This window comes from Merops nubicus, unplaced genomic scaffold (assembly GCF_000691845.1).
Source record: "Merops nubicus isolate BGI_N331 unplaced genomic scaffold, ASM69184v1 scaffold6209, whole genome shotgun sequence".
Taxonomy (NCBI): domain Eukaryota; kingdom Metazoa; phylum Chordata; class Aves; order Coraciiformes; family Meropidae; genus Merops; species Merops nubicus.
The window spans coordinates 1-16,879 of NW_008631559.1; the positions used below are offsets into that span (position 1 = coordinate 1).

General features: G+C 40.2%; 1 protein-coding gene across 1 annotated transcript; it reads left to right on the forward strand.

The window, feature by feature from the left end:
• Window positions 1–1,527: 1,527 nt before the first annotated feature.
• On the forward strand, window positions 1,528–15,252 carry LOC103779951 (putative tRNA pseudouridine synthase Pus10). The gene is made up of 6 exons (XM_008947598.1): window positions 1,528–1,653; window positions 3,505–3,762; window positions 5,070–5,156; window positions 11,653–11,687; window positions 13,430–13,541; window positions 15,187–15,252. The coding sequence occupies exons 1-6, from the start codon at window positions 1,528–1,530 to the stop codon at window positions 15,250–15,252; spliced, it is 684 nt and encodes a 227-aa protein (XP_008945846.1).
• Window positions 15,253–16,879: the final 1,627 nt, after the last annotated feature.

Genomic DNA, 16,879 nt, shown 5'->3' on the forward strand with positions numbered 1-16,879 from the left:
TGGCGGCGCAGGGTTTCCTCAGGAGCCGCGCTGTGTCGTGTTTGGTTTGTGTTTTTTGGTGTTTTTTTCTTAAATATCTCGGTTCAGACCACGAAACGTTATTGTGGCAGTATTTTAAGCCTCGTGAAATCGAATCGAGCTAACAGTTGCCTCAAAGTATGTTTGTTTGGGTTTTTCTTTTCTTATTTTTTTTCCCCCTGGATAGACCTTGGTTTTCACAGCTTACCATAAAAGATGCAGATTCAGGAGAAACTCAGTAAATAACTTTTCCCATGCTGCGAAGGTTTTGTCTATACAGAGAGACTTTTGTGCGAGGCACTTCTGAGTCGATAGGACGTTGAGGTGTAACAGATTAAGTCTGGCATGGAGAACCCTGATACCTCCTGCATCCACAGAAACCAGGGGGAGATCAAATGTTCCTTACAGGAGGCGAGCCCAAAACAAAATCGGATGGTTCATCCATCAGTAGGTATTGTGGAATTCCTTGCCAAAGGATGTAGAGACAAAAGAATTTCAAAGGGATGCTGGAGATGGATTGGAGGAAAGATCAGTTAAGGTTTGGAGACAAGCAAACCACACTAGGTCAGAGGAATCCCCCAAACCAGAAATAGCTGGAGGCAGAGAGCAGTTGGCAGAGGTACGTGCCCTGCACACACAGCTAGTTTCCTGCAGGAGCTGTTTATCCCTGCTTTGGGTGGCAGTGGAGTAATTGAACCTTTGGTCTGAACAACTGTGGTTATTCTCATGAACCTCCTAAAGTTTCCTAGATACCCACTAAGGTTGACCACCTCACTGGGAATCTTCTTTTTTTCCATGCTTTTCAAGCAGTGCTGAGAGTTCTGTCCTCGTGGTACATTATGAGCAAAGAAATCAGTCTGAACTAAAATTCTGGGCAGAGAGAATAACAGGGAACCAAATTAGCCATAATCTTTCAGGAAGAAAAAAGAGTTTGTGAGGTCTCTCACAAAAATGAGAGTCCTGTATCTGAGATGGGAAGTAAGAAATCTTAAAAAATGGGAAAGAAATAGAAAATGCTGCCTTTGCCTTTAGGGCTTTGTATGACAAAAGGGGATGGCATCTGTTGTTTGGGGCTTCATTGTTTTTCCCTGTGATTTTAACACATTGATTCTTTAGTTGCTGCAATTTTAGAAGAAATTTCCACTTATTTTTGGCTTAATATGTCTTAGTTCCACCCTTCTCCACTCAGTAAAGAATAACATGTCATGTAATGCACTTCATCAAAGATAAAACTCTGGGCAAAAGCTCAGCATACTTATCTCAGGATTCTTGAATTTAGGTTTTTCTGGGAAGTAGAGAAGCTCTTCCCCGAGCCAGTGGTATTTTGGGTTGGTCTTCCAGTTCTGTTGTGCCTTTGATTTAAGATAAACACATAAACTTTATCTAAAGGAGAAAAAAAAAAAAAAGGCAGTGATTTTGACTGTGGTGCAGTTATGAGTCCTTCTATTGTTAAATTTTGTTTATTATAAGCTTTTTAAATTTTTTTTTCTAATTTTAGACTCATCCAGCATGCCTTCACTAACAGAAAAGGACAGACCAGTTGTCCAGCTGTTGCTGAGCACTGGCACTTGCCCACGATGTATTTTGAGGTTCTGCTGCGTGGGATCACAGGCACTTTACAGACGTCCATACAAGGTTTGTGCTTTGTGATCCTGATCAGAATGTGTGAAATTCAAATGCAGTGTTCTTTGCACTACCTTGGAGGAGAAGGTTGCTCTATTTTTGGGCTCTTTGCCCGAGAAGAAAATGCTTTGCAAAAACAAGTTATGAAAAGTGGCTGCTGCTTCCCTGTGCAATTTTGAGAAATAAGAATCAGAACAGAACAATTGTTGTGGGTTAAATGTTCAGTTTGACTGTGAGAGTTGCCATGTGTTCCATGAAACCATCAGACAACAGGGCATGGTAGCTTCTGCACAGCATGGCTCCAGCTTTTGAAGCAGAGCAGCTATGGCTGTTCCCTCTGTTTTTCCTTTAATGTAATGAGTAGTAAAGGGGCTGTGGGCAGTGCAGCTGATGCAGGGGAGGAACCATGTATGCTCCAAACTTTTTGCCTCATGCTTTCTTCTTTCAGTAGAATTGGTAGTAAGAATATAACTGAAGAATTGTGAAGCACAGGTTAAGGATAAGTCTTTTTCAGTCAGTCAAACAGTGCTCTTGAGCATCCTTTTAAGCTGAGCTTAGTGCTGAAGTTTAGTGCTCTTCAAATTTTTCCTAGCTGCACACAATCTTCTTTGCCTTTGTTCTTATATTTGATAAGCTTCAAGTTGATTTTGGCTATTTGCTTCTCCTCTACATTGGTTCTTTGAGACAGTTCTCATCATGTAGACCAAATAAACATCTCCATTTTCCTGGTTTAGTCACTTGTCTTTATGTTTGCATCTTCTGCTGACTGTATTGATTGTTTCACCTTTGGTCAACTTTGTACTCTCCCAATTTAATTTTTAACATCTTTGCCCCTTATCCATTTCCATTTGCTATCAGTCATTTTTCTGCTGACCTCTTGCCCAATATAGAATGATATTATCATTAAGGGGCAGACCAGCAGCCAAACTCCTCTCTCCACTCCCACATCACACCAGAGATCCAAAGTCCCAGACATCCAGAGAGAGGAACAAGTCAATGCACTCACCCACCACAGTGGGCACGAAGAAGGGAGCAAGCTGGCTGAGGACCCTGGGTGAAAACCAGTCAGGAGAGCCTTTCCTGGCTGGTTGTGGACATCATCCACATGCCAACTCTCATTCAGGGTTGGGGGTTTAAACCTCAGCACATCAGTCATTTGAGAAGTGTTTACTCTGTGTGCCATTTTTTATTCCTTTGCATCTCTACCTAATTTTCATCTGAGTTGCAGCAGCACAGTAATTGCTTTGTTACTGAAAACCATTTAATAGTTCCTTCTGAAATGTCTTGCCTCTATCTCTCATCCTTCCTAAAATTCAGAGACATGCAGGTAATTCTTTTTTTCTCCTCACCAACACATCCTTCAATTTTTGTAGGCTTCTCTATATGACGTTCCTCCTCAATATATAAAGTTTCATCCTCACCTGTATCTGCTCTCATTTTCTTCTTCTACTATACTAGTCAACTGTCTTCCTAGTCATCTGGGCTAGTGGAGTTAGAGGATTTAAATTCTAACATAATCTCCATGAGGAAAAGGCAATAAACATCTATTTTCATTGAATAGCAGTGGGGCCAAAGATAGATGCATTTCTGCAAGTCAGGTCTGTAAAACGTTTTCACTCTTGGATGATAAAGAAGTATGTTCAGCCAAGTTCAGTTTCTCTGGATAACATTTTGAGAGGAATACAGCTTGGAGCTTTTTAATTGTGTGGGTGTCTTTTAGTATAAATTCCAAGCTATTCATTACATACACTAAGGCTAAACTGGAGTGGTTAGTATTACTTTCTAGAATTGTGTTTGGAGGTGCTTGTTACAGCACTGGAGAAAAGAGGAAAAAACAGCAACAGTATGGTTCCTCTGTGTTAGGATTTGATGAAGGATTTAAAAGACTTTCTGAAAAATAATCAAGAAGCAGAAGATCCGGTTTGTTTAGATCCACCTTGTAAAAGAATCAGACTTGAGCACACAGAAGAAGGGGCTGGTGATGTGAACCACAACGGGGAGCTCCAGCAGATGCCTTTGGTTAATGATGGAAATCCTGCCCTGGAGAACTCTGCTGTGAGGGTTTGCAACGTGTGTTTGGGAATCCTGCAGGAGTTCAGCGAGGCTGACTTCGTTAAAAAGGTAAATACCTGCTCTTAATCTTGCCGTCTGTGTTTTCTGGAGCTTGTCTGTGCTGGGGCCTGCAGTATAGAGCTGGTAATTAAAATCCCCGTGCAGTAAAACAGCTGAGAAGAGAAGGATCCTGGAAAACAACGCGGGGTGTTTGTTGAATTTGGAGAGCTGAAGTGTAGATGGCGCCATTCCCCCACGTTCTGCTCGCTGCCGTGTTCACACCCCTCCCCTGCACCTCAGAATAAAGGCTGTCCCTGTCACCAGATTCTACACAGGCCTTGTCATAATGTAACTAAAAAACCCATAAAAATAGTGCAGGTGCAATACAATGACTGCTCGGAGCACATTTTCCTAAAAAAACCCAAGCAGCCACGTGAGCACATGAATTTAGGAGATAACCTAAGGTTCAGCTGCTTAGATTCCAAGGAAAACCTCACTGTGAATGGTGACCTCTCTTCACTTTTCTTACGTGCAAAGAAAATGAGGAGGCATCAACTGCTGTGCTCTACAGCTTAACTACATTTTCCTGATAGAGCACGAGTCTGATTTTATAACACAGCACTACTTGGAAAGCCACAGAGAAGGAAAATGTTTTGGTGATACAACAGATTGTAGATAATGGAGAAAATATAAGTTAGGAGAGAAAATGGGCATGATGATGCAAACATCATCCCTGAGCAATAAACATCCCTGAGTTTATGTGACAAACTGAAGTATCAGCTAGAGAATCACACTTGCATTTGAGATGAACAAAGTTTTAAGAGAAAATAATTTGGTTTAGTAGCAGGAACGTATCTAAAAAGGGGAGTCCACAGAAGGCATAGTATATAGTGTCTGTTGTTGCAGTGCATGATGTCTCTCTTGTTTCCACTGGCAGAGTATATGTATTTTTACAGAACCCACTTCTGAACTTGTTTCAGAGGTACTCTCTTGAGTAGCAATGGAAAAATCTGACAGCATTTGTTAAGGCACCACAAAACCTGATTATTTTATAAGGAGATCTCCATATCTGAGGTGTTGATTTCACCTTGAAAGCTCAGAATCTGTTGCACTAAGATTTCAGTATGCAATTGGTCTTAGCCTTAAAATCACAAGTTTGGTTGTTTCATAGCAATAAGGATAACTTTTTTTAACAGAACAAAAAAGCTTCTTTTTCAGTAAGTTGTTAGAGATTACTCTGGTTTGTATGTTCCAACATCTATCTGAATGTGTATTAACATGGATTTACAGTGATTACAGTAGAATAAAGACTATCCTAAAAGATTATCAACTTGGTTCTGTTGCTGTGGTTTAATATTAAAATCCTTCTCTTACAGATGTGCCAAAAGGTTCATTCTGCTGACTATCAGTTCACCAGTTTTGTCTTTTCTGTGTCGCTGCCCCCACAGCTGTCTGTTAGGGAGGTAAGCATGTGCAGATATTTCCTCTTAACTTAAATCTATATTAAAGAAATTAGCTGTGGAATGTACAAGCCGGAGGTGGTTTGATTTTTAATTGCTGTTGTTTAAAAAAAAACCCCAAACCCACATGCTAGAAGTGAAGTCTGCTCTCCTCTTCCTTGTTGCTGAGTATTATTTTAATTAATAAAGTGTCTGAGTTGCTGCAGTTTTCAGTTAGCCCAGGAGTTACTTTACATCTGAAAATCTAAAAGGAGTTTCTTGAAACCCTTGGTGTATTGTTCCCTTTGGTACAGATGCCAGCTCTGCTTTGTGCATTTTCTCAGAGAAGGAAGTGCACAGCTGGTGCCTTCCCTGAAATAAGTGATAATTGGTAGCACAGAATACAAATGAAGGAATTTGAAGATGAACTCTGTAGCTGTTCAGCATTTTAAATGATGTGAAAATACACATTTCAATAGTCACCTGTCTCGGGCGTTGTTGAAAGTCTGGATTTGTGAAACTGAATTTTATAGCAGTTGTAAAACTACTGATTTTGATGGCAATTTTAATCAAACTTAAATTGTCTACAGTTCAGTCATTTAGTTACAGAGGATAATGATAATATGGAGGAGTGTATAACCCTGGGCATTTGTTTTTTTTCTAAATGAAGGAGCATAGTATAACTTGATCAATAAAGAGACAATTTTGGCTTAGTTAGGATATGTTTTACTATGTTCCTCTGTTTTCTGATATAAAGTGATGCAAAGACACTACTCATGTAGGCAACATGTAAATCTTTACAAGAGATGCCTGCTGTGGTAAGATGCAGTAGAAGCTTCAGTGAACGTGGCAGAAAGAAGCATAGGTGGTCTTGGATTTCTCTATAAACCTGTGGTGACTCTCATCCCCTGCAGTTTGATTGTTAAATAAAGCTGTGTTGTGTGAATATACATTCTACTTCTAAGTCCTCCTGAGCACAAGATTCTCTACTTCCCATCTGAAATTAAGCAGAGTTGGTGCATTTGCTTCGGCTGCCACTGTGTCTGGTAAAATGACACTGGAACAAAGTGCTTTGTGCTTTCTGGCTGGCTGCACTGCCCTTATATCCACTTCATTTTATGGTCAACCAAAAAATGAGATAAGTCCATAAAGCATTTTCAAGCTGAGTATATGGATGCACACGTGTGTTCCTACGATGCTCTGTAAAACTCCAAATGTTGGTCATACTTACTCCTACTTTGTGCCCTGTGTAAAGTTAGGTGTTTAAAAAAAGGAGCTTTATTTTTAGGCTGATATTGATCAGGTTTTTTGTTTCCAGTCTACCTTTGCTAGTCATTACTGAGACCTGCCTTCCTCCATTCATAATGGCCTCAATAAGCAAAAGCACAGAATCTTTTGGCTTGAGTCCCAATTCTCATGTTACCAAGGTCTTAATACATTTCCATTAGGCATCTTTAGCTTGACAGCTATAGTTTATCTAGCTTAAAAATAACAACTTATTTTTTTCCCTATAGCATAGCTCTGTAACGATGGAGGCGAGGAGAGAAAAAATTGCTGCTGCTTTTTTTCCTTACCCTTCTTGTGGGTCTTTGCCAGAATGTCTCGGTAGAGGGTGTTGTTGCACTGCAGTTGTAGCTCCTTCATGTCCTCACACTAACCTGAACAAGCAGGGCAAGTGTTTGTCTGCTTTTGAGGCAGCCTCGGCTGTAAATGGAAGCGTGAAATAATAGTTTACTTCAAAGAGTTCCTCTTGCTGATTGAAACGTTCATGATACACCAAGACCGTGTGGACTGGGAAAACTGACTTGGCAAATGCAGTTGGTAGAAACCCAGATTTATTACTTTATAATAACTCTGTCTTCTAAGTGCAATAAATTACTAGTTTGATAAAAGGGATGAGATGTAATTTTTAACCTGTCCCTCTGCTTTATTCAAGGTATTTTGTCCTTCTGTTCAAGCCAACAATACTACAGTGCTTGGTTCAGCCAAGGGAATAGAAGTTGTGTGGTTCCAGACAGGTATAGGTGCAGTGAAATGAGTGAGCAGGCAGCTCCAAAACCAGATCTGTTCTCTTTGGAAACAGTTTTGGTTTGTTTGGGAGCAGGGTTGCATTAGGAAGTTCCTGCTGTCCCTTCCATTCCTTCCCTTCAGAGCTGCCAAATGCTAAACCAGCTACTGTGTAGCTGTGCTCTAACTGAAGGGGTGAAAATGGGTGATGGTGGAGAAAGCATCTCTTTAAAATCATGGGTGTTTGTTTACCACCTATCCATTTATCACTGCAAAAAATAATTGGTAAAAACAGTTCCTGTTTTACAGATAAGCAGCAAGTAATACAATATGTCAGAATATCTTAAATATCTCAAAATGCTTTTTGTTGGAAAGAGGTCTTTTGTTAAATTCTGCTTTTAATTCTTTGAACTTCACTGTACCATAACATAGGTCATTTTCTCATAAAAGGACACCCCAAAGACAGCCTCCCTCCCATTGACCTTTTGGATGACACACAGATTTTCTCTGGCTTCTTTTTAAAAGAGGAAAAAAAAAACACAGAAACTGCCTTTTAATATTACCTTCAACTAATTTAATTATGACAGTTGTCATCCTGCCAAGGATAGGAGCTGAAGAAGAGTGGGACATAAAATTTACATCTGCATAGTATTTGTATCTGTAATGCAAAGAAGCTATCACCTCTTTCCACAAGTAGGATATCTGATTAAAATAAATCATAAATACAGGAGTCCCAAGTTTATGTCAGACAACTATATTAGAATATGAAGTGAGTCATGCCCTTCAAAAGGGTGACTGTTAGCTCTGTCTGGAGTCTCAGTTGTGATCCATCATCCTGGTACTTGCTGCAAGGACATGGATGCAAATAGCATCTGTAGTCATTACTCCCTGCAGGACTGTGTGTACCTCATCATGGAATTCCCCAGCTCGAAGCTCTTTTCTAATACCCTGAACCAAAACACTGTGCCTGGGATTGCACTTGCTGCTTCAACTGTTGCCTCTGCGATCCCTCAGACAGCAGTAGAATAATATCCTGCAGCTTGTAATCAATACAGTGCCTGAGCTGGTGTATTTCAGAAGTATATTTGCTGTTAAGCATTGCCCTGCAGGCTTGAGCTCTGTAATGAGCATTTTTCATTTTCAGACCGCTTCACAAACATGGAGTAATTATGAAGTGGAGGGATCTGATCCCCTGCTTCACGTGCAGCTGGGAGGGAGCAGAGCAGGGGAATGAAGGCAGAGGAGGAGAGGGGTTTGCCTGCTTTGGTGCTTGAATGTGATTTGGAATTTGGGATGTTTTGGCCTCTGTGCTCACGGTACCCTAATCTATTGTTTCCTCTTAATTGAAGGGGAAAAGCAATTTCTTTAATCTTTAATTTCTTCAATTTTGAAGTCAAGAGAGAGAAGGTGAAATTTGACCTGTGGTCCCATTTTAGGGAGCTAAAATAGCTACTGAGATGCAGAAGTGTTCTCAATTTTGTAACTGTACCCCTGTAAAACAGGGAAAAGGAGTGAGATTAGCCACCCGACTGTGTACCCCACCTCCATGTGCTTTAAATCGAAGCATATGAGACTTTTTCTAATTGGCATTTGTCAAATGCAGATTTCTAGACCCAGTTCCATGGCTGTCACATTCTCTAGTTCAGAATTATGTTCAAGGAATTTCAATTGGAAGCTTTATTTATGATTTTATCTGGGTTATTATGCAAACAAGATTGCAGTATACTTCATGGTGTTTTGTGAAGCAGTCTCACTCATGCTGTCTACATGTGCAGATAATGAATCACAGTGGATTTGAGTAAACAGTGTTCCATCAATACAACTGTATTTGTTTTGTTAGTAGCCTGCAGTTTAGTGTATCCTGTATCTGACAAAGTTTGTGTCCTCTCTCTGCCATCCCTCTTGCCCCTGAATATTTCTACCACTGTTTTTAGGATTCCCTCATTCTTTCAGATGTACCAAAGGAAGGATAGACATTTTTTAATTGAGTTCTTCTATCAGCCTGTAAAAGAGATCTATGATATGTTTCCTTTTGAGATCAATGAAAAGATTGTGATCCTCACTCTGCTCCTTTAAGTCTGATATGTGTTTTCAAACCTCTTCATTAGAATTATTTCCTGACAACAGGACAGTAATTCTTCCAACAGAGTTTGGGGAGAGGTTGTTCTTAAAGCATCTTGTCTCCTGACAACAGCACAGTAATTCTTCCAACAGTTTGGGAGAGGTTGTTCTTAAAGCATCTTGTACAAAGAGTGAAAGACAGGGAAGGAATTTAAAATTATGAAGAATTTAAATCAGTGTTGCTCACTGCTTCTGAGATACCAGCTTTTTTGGACACTGTGTGTTTATATGTGGTTTTATGACAGAAGTTGGGAGTCACCTTTCTCTGACACTTCACTACTTTTGGACACTGTGTAAATGTGGTTTTATGACAGAAGTTCGGAGTCACCTTTCTCTGACACTTCACTAGGAGTCTGCAGTCCACAGATTGAAAACTACTGGTTTTTATTTATTTATTTCAGTGTAGTTGTTTCAAGCCAAACAACTTAATTTTGGGAATTCATCTTCAGTGAGGATGGTGAGACTGGGTGTCCACTGTGCATTGACAGTACAGGTTCTATTAGTTAAGTGGCATCCTGCCAGTGTTAATGAATTTGGTGGTGGTTGTAGAGGAAGAACTGAAAATGTTATTGTTGTTGTTGCTTCACTGAAGGGAGTTTAGAGGGAAATTCTTCTCTTTTTATTAATTGCTTTTGCACTGATAGGCATTCTGTTGAAATGGAAACATGGGTCTTCTGAAGACCTGTGTCCAACATCACTTTTTTTTTGCCCCACTTAATTAAGACCTAATAGGAAGGCCATTTGAGGTCAAAGTGAAAATTCTGGTTAGCTGTAATGCACCTCAGTTCAGTGAGGTAAGTTTGCATTGTAGTGCAGAGAATGGCAGTCACTCCTGGCCCACACAGAGGCACAATTTAAAGCCTGAAGTGCTGAACAGTTACTACCCTGAAGTAATAGATCATTTTGTGGAATCAATATGTCAGCACAAAGAGAAGTGAGTGAGGCTGCAAGGAGTTTCAGCTCTGAAACGTTTGGGTGCCAGGGAAGAGTTTAGGCAAGATAGGCTTTTGGAAGCTTTAACCAGTACTTTTTGGAAGTCTTTGATTTTTTTTGATCATTTCAAATTTTGTTCATGCCTGTTAGTGTTGCACTGATTTGCTGGCTGTTGCTCCTTTGTGTTTACTTTTGCATTTTTCTGTTGTTCTTTCATACCACTGCTAATTTAAATTCTGCTTCTGACCTTTGTTATAACCACTGTTCATTTTCATACTGCTGGGTTCCATTTATTGGCTGTGACCCCTTAATGATGGTTCATGGTTCTCTTTCATGGGCAGTGTAGCATCTAAGGAGCCTGCTACAGTGTATTCCTTTACATATTTAAGGCTGCTAGAGGGGAGTAGAGTTTGAGGAAGTACTTCCAATGCACAGATTGAGGGGAGTGAAGCATTAGGGCAGGTTGTCCAGTGAGGTGGTGAGGTCTGCAGTACTGGAGGTGTCCAAGAATTCTTTGGGTAGAGCCCTCAGCAGCCTTGTCTGATCTCATAGCTCATCCTGCTGTAAGCACAAGGTTGGATAGAGACCTCCTGAGGTTCTTGAATTATCCTGTGGACACATATGTAAAGCAAATATTACCTTCTGGGACCTCCACTCAACGAAGTATATCAGGAGCTGCAGAAGGTAACATTCACAGAGGATCTGCACAAAGAAACAGGGGGGTAACTGGGAAACAAAAATGAAGAATTCAGGATTGAATCTGCCCAGGACTCTGCTATCACATCTTGCAGCCATGCCTGCATAGCCTGTGTCATCAATAATTGTTATGAACTCAGGCATTTGTACTAAAAGCTCCCTCTGATTTCTACAACTCTTTCCTCTGTTCTTCAGCTTTCTCATGTTCAGCCTGTCTCCTAAACTTAAGTGGTGTGCTTTAAAGAATGGAGCAATCCTCAGGGAAAGGGTCTGTGATTACTGTGAGACCACGTATGTCTTTTATTTCATGTTTTTATAAGGGATGATAACTGAATCTGATTTATTATTATTATTTATATGTCAAATCAGTTCTCATATACCTTCCATTTAGACACATTTGTTTTCATTTCCCTGTGTAGTACATAACTGCTAGTTGCACTTGACTTAGGCTGTCAGAGTCTTTTTCTTGTTATATTGTTAATAGCAAGTTTCAAAGTATGTTTAGTGCAGCCTGGTGGTTTTTATTAAAGCCAGACAGGATTTGAGATGAATTGCAAAGTGTTGTGCAAATAAAAACCAAGACTAATTCTGTCTTCCCACTCCTCAAGCAACAGCTGAATTAAAAACCTAATACGTACTAAGTTTTTAAAACATATTTTTCTTCTGCTAACAGTCTCTCAGATTGTTGGGAGTTTTGAGCCTTAATTTTGCTTGCTTTTTTTTTGTTTTCTCTCTTCTTCCTGGGCATGGCTGTGACCTGCAGCGTGCTGCTTGGCTGCTGGTAAAACAGGAAATGGGGTGAGTAATTTCTTTTGGCAACCTTCATACCATTTGTATGAGAGGCTTCTTCAGATTTAAAGAAAGAAGAGAGACTCTCACTACAATATTTTTTCAGCATAGTGGAAATGAGAAACCACTTAGTGCAGTGGACTTGCTGAGAACATGTATGTTAAGAGAAAATTTTAATCAAGCAATTAATGCTTTATTTTTGAGGTCAAGACAGTTGCTTTCATATAAAGGGATTTCTGCTAACAGTTGTGGAGTATGTAGTCTCACTTCCTGTGTGCTTGGCCAAGATTTTGATTTACTTTGTACCTTCAAAACTAAGCATAAGGAAATTTGGAATTGGGATATGCTGTCATTTTATTTTATTTATTTTTTAATTGTTTTTTATAGCGTGCAGATATTAGTGCAGTGGGTGCAGGTTAGGTTTGACTCTTCTTTTTTATAGCTCAGTGTTTTGAAATCAATTTAAGCCCTTGATTCTTTGTCTGCTCCAGGGCACTCCCACCCCTGGGAGTGGAGAAGAAGAACATATTATTAGAGCCATTTTGAAGGGATGAATTGACTTTGTGGGCAAGAGGAAAGCAAGCCACTTGTCTCAAAGTTAGTGGAGGATACTGAACTAGTCTTTGGTAGAAGCCATCTTGGCTGGAAGTACCATTTCAAGATATTGAAAGACAGATAGAGTAAAAGATGATGAATCACTTCCTACTTTGAGACTAATTTAAAACCAATCATTTCATTAAATTGCTTGAGAGGGGATGAGGGGCAGATGCTGCCCACACTGCCTGCCAGTGGTGCCATTTGTATAGGAGGATGTGTTCTGCTCTGCAAGTTCCCAGGCAAGTGGTTTGAAGTCATAGGCTGGCATCTTTGCAGGCATCTGCTCCCTTTAACTTCTCTCTCCATAGGCAAAGACATGGAATGGGGGCTTGGTCTTGCATCTACAGAGGTAGCCAAGCCTGTCCCAGCAAGGCCAACTGAGATTGTCATTGGGGCTTTTCCTTTTTGGAATTTGTCCCCACTGGAGTTCATGCTCTCCTTTAATGAAGGACTAGATTGCCCTTTTAAATAATAAAAATGAGTCTGATGGGATATTTTTAAACAAAGGATTTCTGTGCATCTCTCTTGGCTCTTCTCCAGGTAGACCCTGGAGAGATTTTGTCAACTTTTGATCTACCATGAAGCTGTGGCATGAGTTTCCTCAGTGCATGCTCTTTTACACAGGAAAAAAAAGAAAGAATTGATACTTAAATATAAGTGAAAAAACCCACACAAATAGAAACAGGGCAAACCAAGCTAGTACTTAGGTGGAAGCTGAACAGGAGGCTCCTTAGCAGGCAGTCATGTCGTGTCAGCATGCAAGTGCTGGGAGGAATGCGGGGCGAGAGGCGGGGAGGAGGCCACACAGTCCTACCCCTGCTTGAGCTGACTGTAGCTCAGGTAACTACACCTTTAGCTGCTCTGTGCCAAGCTCTAATGTGTTTATTGGGAAGCACCTTACCTGGAATCCTGATCTGCCCTGTATTATGTTTCCTCAACACTTTGTTTGTTAATTCAGTACAAAGATTGAGTCCCATTATAGGAGGTCTTGGAACAGCCTTTCATTCTTTCATGTACACTTAGTCTTTTTGTCCTCTTTAATTTGTGCTTTGCTTTACCTGGCACTAGTTACTTAAGTTTGTCTTGAAATGTTATATGTCATGTATCTATCTTTGACAGACTTCTATGCAAGTTATTTTTTCTTTGTGATTCAGAAATCTGGGCCTTTCCTTGGCAAAGGATGACATTGTTCAGCTGAAAGAAGCTTATAAGTGGATTATTCATCCCCAGCTGTCAGAAGAGTTGGGTGTCCCAGCTGATGGAAAGGTGTTGTATAAATAAGAAAAACATTTTTTGCTTTTTTTTAATATGTGTTTCTGTGTGTATATATAATTATACACTTAGATATGTGAGGGGAAAAAATAAAAATACATCATTTTTTCTCCTCATTGACAGATAAATAAGTTGCACTGCTCTTAGGGGGGAGCAGGGGGAAGATCTTTTAACCAGAGATCTCCAGGTCTCAATACTGAGAGGTCCAGTCTTCATTTTTGGGCACGTGGATCATTGCATCTTCTGAAACCATCGTGGTCTTTTGCTAAATCTCTTGCTCTTGGGCTGTCATCCTCCTTTTATCATTGAGACTTAGTCAGTTTAATAATTTTGCAGGTTCTCTATTTTCCAAGGGCCAGGGAACGTTCACACATTCCTTCTTGCTCTCCTGTTACTGCCCACACCATTGTTCAGGTTGTTAGCATGTTAAATTCTATGGATAAAAGACATTTCTGAAACATACTGAGAGGGGAAGGACTGGTCCTTGTTCACGTTAATGAATGCTAGAGATAGGCAGGTTGGAACCTGCAAGACCTGCAGTAGGCAATAGAAATGTTTTTTCAAACCCTGTTTTCAACCTTCAGATTCTGACTAACGTTGTTGAAATGTTTCTGAAGTGCACTGACTGAACATGACATTCAGATGTTGCCAGATAAATTCAGAAACCATCATCTCAGAGGCAGAACTCCTGCAGAGGTGGCTAAAATGCCTGCTGGGGACAAGGCAGTCTGCAGTTTTCCCTGGTCATTGGCCATGGGACTGACCCCAGGGTTAGACTCATTTACCTTCAGGTTGATTTGTCAGCTTCCATAGTAATTACAGCTTGTCTGTCCCCAGGAGTGCTAACTGAAGGCATCCCTTTTGTCGTAGTGGAGAAGGAAACACTCACTTTCCCTGAAGATGATCCAAGAAGCAGCAAACTTCTAACATACCAAGTTAGCAAAAGCTCTACAAGGCTTAGGCACCGAGCCACTCCAGGCATCACTGCACCATAAAAGTTACTTGTCTAGTGCTCTTTATCTACAAGGCACTTGAATATTAGCCAATCTTTTCAATAGCCCTCTCGAGGTACGCTGGTATCTGAATAACAGAAGTAATGAGTGTTGTTTGCCCAAGGCCAAGGAGGGAATTGAGGGTAGAATTGAGATTACACTGGAGTTTCTGGTCGAGCTGTCAATCCACTAGGACATGTTGCCTTTCTTTGCCCCAAGGCCATCCAGTCATTGCAAATGAAGCCCCTGACAAAATTTCACAGTGGTGACTACTACAGGGTTTTTATCTTGATTCCACGCTGTGCTCTGCTCTCCCAGAAGGTTTGTGAAGTTTAGTGACCCTAATAGGCTTTGAGCATACACTGTCTCTGACTCAGTTCCCCCTGTGCAGAATGGGGCTGGTATCTATGATGTGGAGGTCACTCAGGTTTTTGAAGTGCTCCCAGATAATCTTTGGTTACTTCAGAAATGCAAATGCTATTGTGGCACATGTTTTAATGCCTTTAGATGATGTAGAATAAATGGGTTGCTTTCTCTCTTGTCTAACTCTTTGCTGTCTTCCTAATATTGCAGTAAGGATGCTTAAGAATATCCTTCCTATTTGTTTAAAATCTATTACCACCTTTGTTTTTCTTGTTTTAATTTAGAGTTTGTTTGAAGTTAGCGTGGTCTTTGCTCACCCAGAAACAGAGGAGGAGTGCCATTTCCTGTAAGTTTTTATATAAATAACAAAAGATCTTTATCTAAATATTGTGCAACATTGTTGGTTTGGATTTGCTACAGCTGAGACTATGCAGTGTATATAAAGGAGAATGGGCCCTGCATCTATACTTCCTCATGTTCAGATAGAGTTGCAGAGCTTGAAGTTACACCATCTCTGGTTAATTCTGTGCTTTAAAGCCAGTAAACAAAATCATCCAGAGTGTTGATCTGAACTGGAAGGAGAACATTCTGATAAGTTGTTCAGTTTCATCCCTTTCCAAAGTCATTACCTTCTTCAATATAGCAGTATCATTTAAAAAAATAAATTCAAACCATACAGTTGCAGGTGGAGGAAACTTTTGAGGTCATGCCTAGGTTTTCCTGCTCTTAGAGGAGATGTGGATGGGAGGGAAGGCTTTGAAGTGAGTTAATCCAACTTCTCTGGTTGATTAAAACAAACAGAAGTCCCCTGGCTACTACACATGGGGTTTGGCCTGGCCCAGTAGGGCATCTTCTGAACACAAAGGAGCAAAATATTTCTGTGAAGTTAGCTGTTATTTAATTGATTTCTCAAAATGTAGCTGTAGTATATTCTGGATAACTAGGTTCACTCTTCCTGTTTGTTGATGCTTCCTGGAAAACTTGTTTCACTCAGTTTCATCACTTGTGCTCCTACTGCAGGTTCATTCTTAGCCTAGAAAGATGCTTGGCCTAGACTTCTCTGGTGCATAGTGGATTCATCTCTCAAGACTAGAGATTTCCTTTGCAGCCTTTACAGCCCTGATTTTACTCCTTTTGGCAATTGGTGATCTTTGTTTGAATGCCCAATCTGCCTCTTTCTTGGCTTTCAAAAACTGCATTATTCATTTGTCTTGAGGTGGGGGATGAGGGAGTGTATTAGAATTAATTGTTTACCAGTGTTTGCTGAACATCTTTCCTTTCCAGCTTCTTCAAAACTGGGCAAAAAGGAGAGAAAGTAGTAGGGCCAAATTACATTTCTAAACAATGGTACCTGCAGTCCTGTAAAGCAAGAAAATTTTCTGCATCTTGCACCCTTTTGTTCTTATTTATTTAATTTTACCTGATCAGTTCGTGTTTTCTGTAATGCTTTTCCTTCCTCTGAAACCTCTGAGCTCTTATTTTCAGTTTATCTTTCCATCTTTTTTGAGACATTTCAAACCATTGAAGTGGAGCATGGTATGGTGCCAGTGTTAGCAATAGCTGCAGAGGTGAAAGCTGTAAAGAAGTTCCATTCCACATTCCAACTAGTCAGGTTTATTCCATGTGACCTGACAACATCCCTTTATTTGCTTTCTCTTTGTAACATACTTAAACAGCAATTAAGGTTTTAGACTTTTGGGGTTTTTAGCATATTACCTAATTTAATTACAAAGTAGTTTCTCAGGCGTCGAGACGTTCTGCATATGTGAAAGGCTGGCTCTGGGCATATTCTGAGGCAGAGGTTTTGTTTCAATGTAAATGTGGTAAATTTGGCAGTTGTCACAGCTTTAGTAATGACAGTTATGGTTTTTATAGAAGCAACCTGGAGAAGTCCTCCAGGTATGTTTTTGAGTGGGATTTCCAAGTATGGCACTTGCCATTTTTCATCTCTCAAGCTGTTCTTACACAATTACGTGT